Here is a 2,390-nt window from a genome sequence, read left to right as displayed (position 1 = left end):
GTGACCCCATCGGAAGTGCTGAGGGTGTGTGATCCCTGCAGGAAAGGGACACAACTACCACTAGTCATACCCTGGGGCCTTGCTTCAGGGAGCCCTGATGTTTCTCACCCTCACCCCACCACCCACTCTGCTCTGGCATCTCTAAGCAGACTAAATCCTATCAGGAACTGAACTCCCACACTGCCTTCCAGAAACCACTATGGATCTCTCTCTCAACAAGTCTTCTCAGAAGGTTCAGAAGGTAGAAATGCTTTGTGCCCCTTGGGGGTCCTCAGCTGTACAGTATCGTTTTGGACACAAACTGTTCATTGAAAGCAACGTACATGCTACATTAAACAGTGTTGTGAGTTCACAGAGAACAGGCGCAGGAGAAGGCACTCAATCGTGACTCCATGCACTGGCTCCTGAGGCTCAGGTCCTTCCAGGATGGAGCGCGCTGCCTCCTGCCCGGGGGCACGGCCAACTTGCTAGGTCCAGGTGTCCGTCACGCCGCTGGGAGGCTCTCGTGCTCCCGCCTTGTACTCCACGCTGCGGGAGAGCGACTCGTTGGATGCAGAACAGGTTTCCATTGGGGACAGCTGAGTAGCTTTGCAGTAAAACTCATCCTAGGACAATGCTGAGTGTGCTGTGTGGGCCACCTGCGCCCAATCGGGGCTCTGCCCTTTCTTCCCCCGCCACAGTTGGAGGATCAGGTGCGACCAAAACTAGGGAACACCATGCCAGGAGTGGGATTCCATTGGGCTCCTGCACCTGGCCCACACGGAGCTGGGGAGCGCTTGGGAATCCCATTGCTGCTGGGCAGGGGAAGGAGCAATCCGGGGTCCTGTCCAAGGTGCTGAGGGTGAGGAGCACTGGGTTTGGGTGGCTCTGGTGGGGTGGGTCTCCCGTGGGACACGCAGGATGCTGGGTGTTCATGTGCTCTTGTCACATTGGCCTGGACGACCAGAGATGGGAGTCGGTGTCTAGAAGGCAAGCAGGACCCTCTGGGCCTTCCTGTTCTTCCCCTTGGTGGCTCTGGTTCTTCCTCCCATGCCAGGGGCACTGCCCATGGGGGCTGGCCCTTGAGCAGCATGTGCCCAGGCTGAAAGCTGCGGCTGGCCAGTGTCGCGCTGGGCAGGACCCGCTCTGGACCCCGCGGGCTGCCTGGGCCGGTGGATCACGACCGCCTCGGCGGGCAGGGCACGGTCCACCTCCCTGAGCGTGAGGGCAGGCTTGGGTCGCTCGTGCTCCTGATGCTTTCTCCACTGGTCCAAGGTGACCGGCCGGGTCGGGGTCTCTCGCGCAGGCTCCTGGGGCTCGGGGACCGCAGGAGGCCTGTCTCCCACAGGCTCCCGATGGGCCTCAGGGAGCAGGTCCACACCTGTGGTGGTCAGCGTTGCGTGTGGCCCACCAGGGGAGTCCTGCTCGCTAGCCCTGTCCAGTTCCTTCTTCTGGATGTAGAAGAGCACGTAGGCCTGTTGGCTCAGGGCAGAGGAGACATTGCAGGAGGTGACCTGAGAGTCGTCCATGCGATACCACCGGTCCTTCCCAGGCCTCACGTAGCAGAAGTAGTGTCCCTGGTGACACCCCCAGCCTGCGTGGACCAGCACCGCATAGAGTTCGTACTCCAGGGCCCCCGCCTTCTGCTCGGACAGCACGGCCTGCAGGTCCAGGCGCTGTGGGTAGCGCACGGGCTTGGCCACCTTGCCGCCTGTGGGGCCGCTGAAGCGCTTGAGCATGAGGATGAGGACCTGGGGAGGGGCGTGCAGAGCCAGCGTCTTGGCGGCGGGCCCCCTGTCGCCACAGGCAGCGCAGTGGTACGCGTCGGGCCCGTCCAGTCTCTCCGGCTTCACCAAGTCCTGCAGAGCCTGCTCCACACTGTCGGCGGCCTGGATGTCCAGGGCGATGTCCAGGTAGGGCTCCAGCGTGGTGGAGACTCCGCAGCAGCGCACACACTGGATCTGGGACCTCCAGTAGCCCCCGAAGAGCCGCCGCACCAGGGTGCTGTCCTGGGGCTGTGGGTGCGCGGCCGCCAGCTCGCTCACACACCCGCCCTGCATGGCGCCCACGGTGGCCATCAGGAACTCGTGGGCATCTTCCTGGCGCCAGGCATGGAAGCCGGCGAGCAGCTCCTTCACGGGCGACACCACCTCCCCGGGGTGCAGGAGGGCGCGGGAGACGTGCGCCGGCATGGCGCAGAGCGTGCAGGACAGCCGCCGGGGGCAGGAGGGCGCGCGCGGCCGGGACAGCAGGTAGCCGGCCAGCGGGGGCGTGTAGGTCAGGCACTGCAGGGCCGCGTTGGCGTAGCAGGTGTTCCCCAGGTTGCGCAGCCCGGCCCCCACCTGGCCGGGACCCAGCCGGCGCCCGAGGCGGCCCTGGCAGCCGGTCGTCTCCACAGGCCCCGGGGCCAT

General features: G+C 64.6%; 1 protein-coding gene across 1 annotated transcript; it reads right to left on the bottom strand.

Moving 5' to 3' along the window:
- Positions 1-962: 962 nt before the first annotated feature.
- LOC311188046 (ubiquitin carboxyl-terminal hydrolase 17-like protein 6) lies at positions 963-2,390 on the bottom strand (the record flags this gene model as incomplete). The annotated part of the gene is made up of 1 exon (XM_084259819.1): positions 963-2,390. One exon carries the CDS (start codon positions 2,388-2,390, stop codon positions 963-965), a length of 1,428 nt encoding a protein of 475 aa, XP_084115945.1.

This window comes from Talpa europaea (genome assembly GCF_964194135.1).
Source record: "Talpa europaea genome assembly, contig: HAP1_SCAFFOLD_136, whole genome shotgun sequence".
NCBI lineage: Eukaryota > Metazoa > Chordata > Mammalia > Eulipotyphla > Talpidae > Talpa > Talpa europaea.
This window is presented reverse-complemented; position numbering and strand designations above follow the sequence as displayed.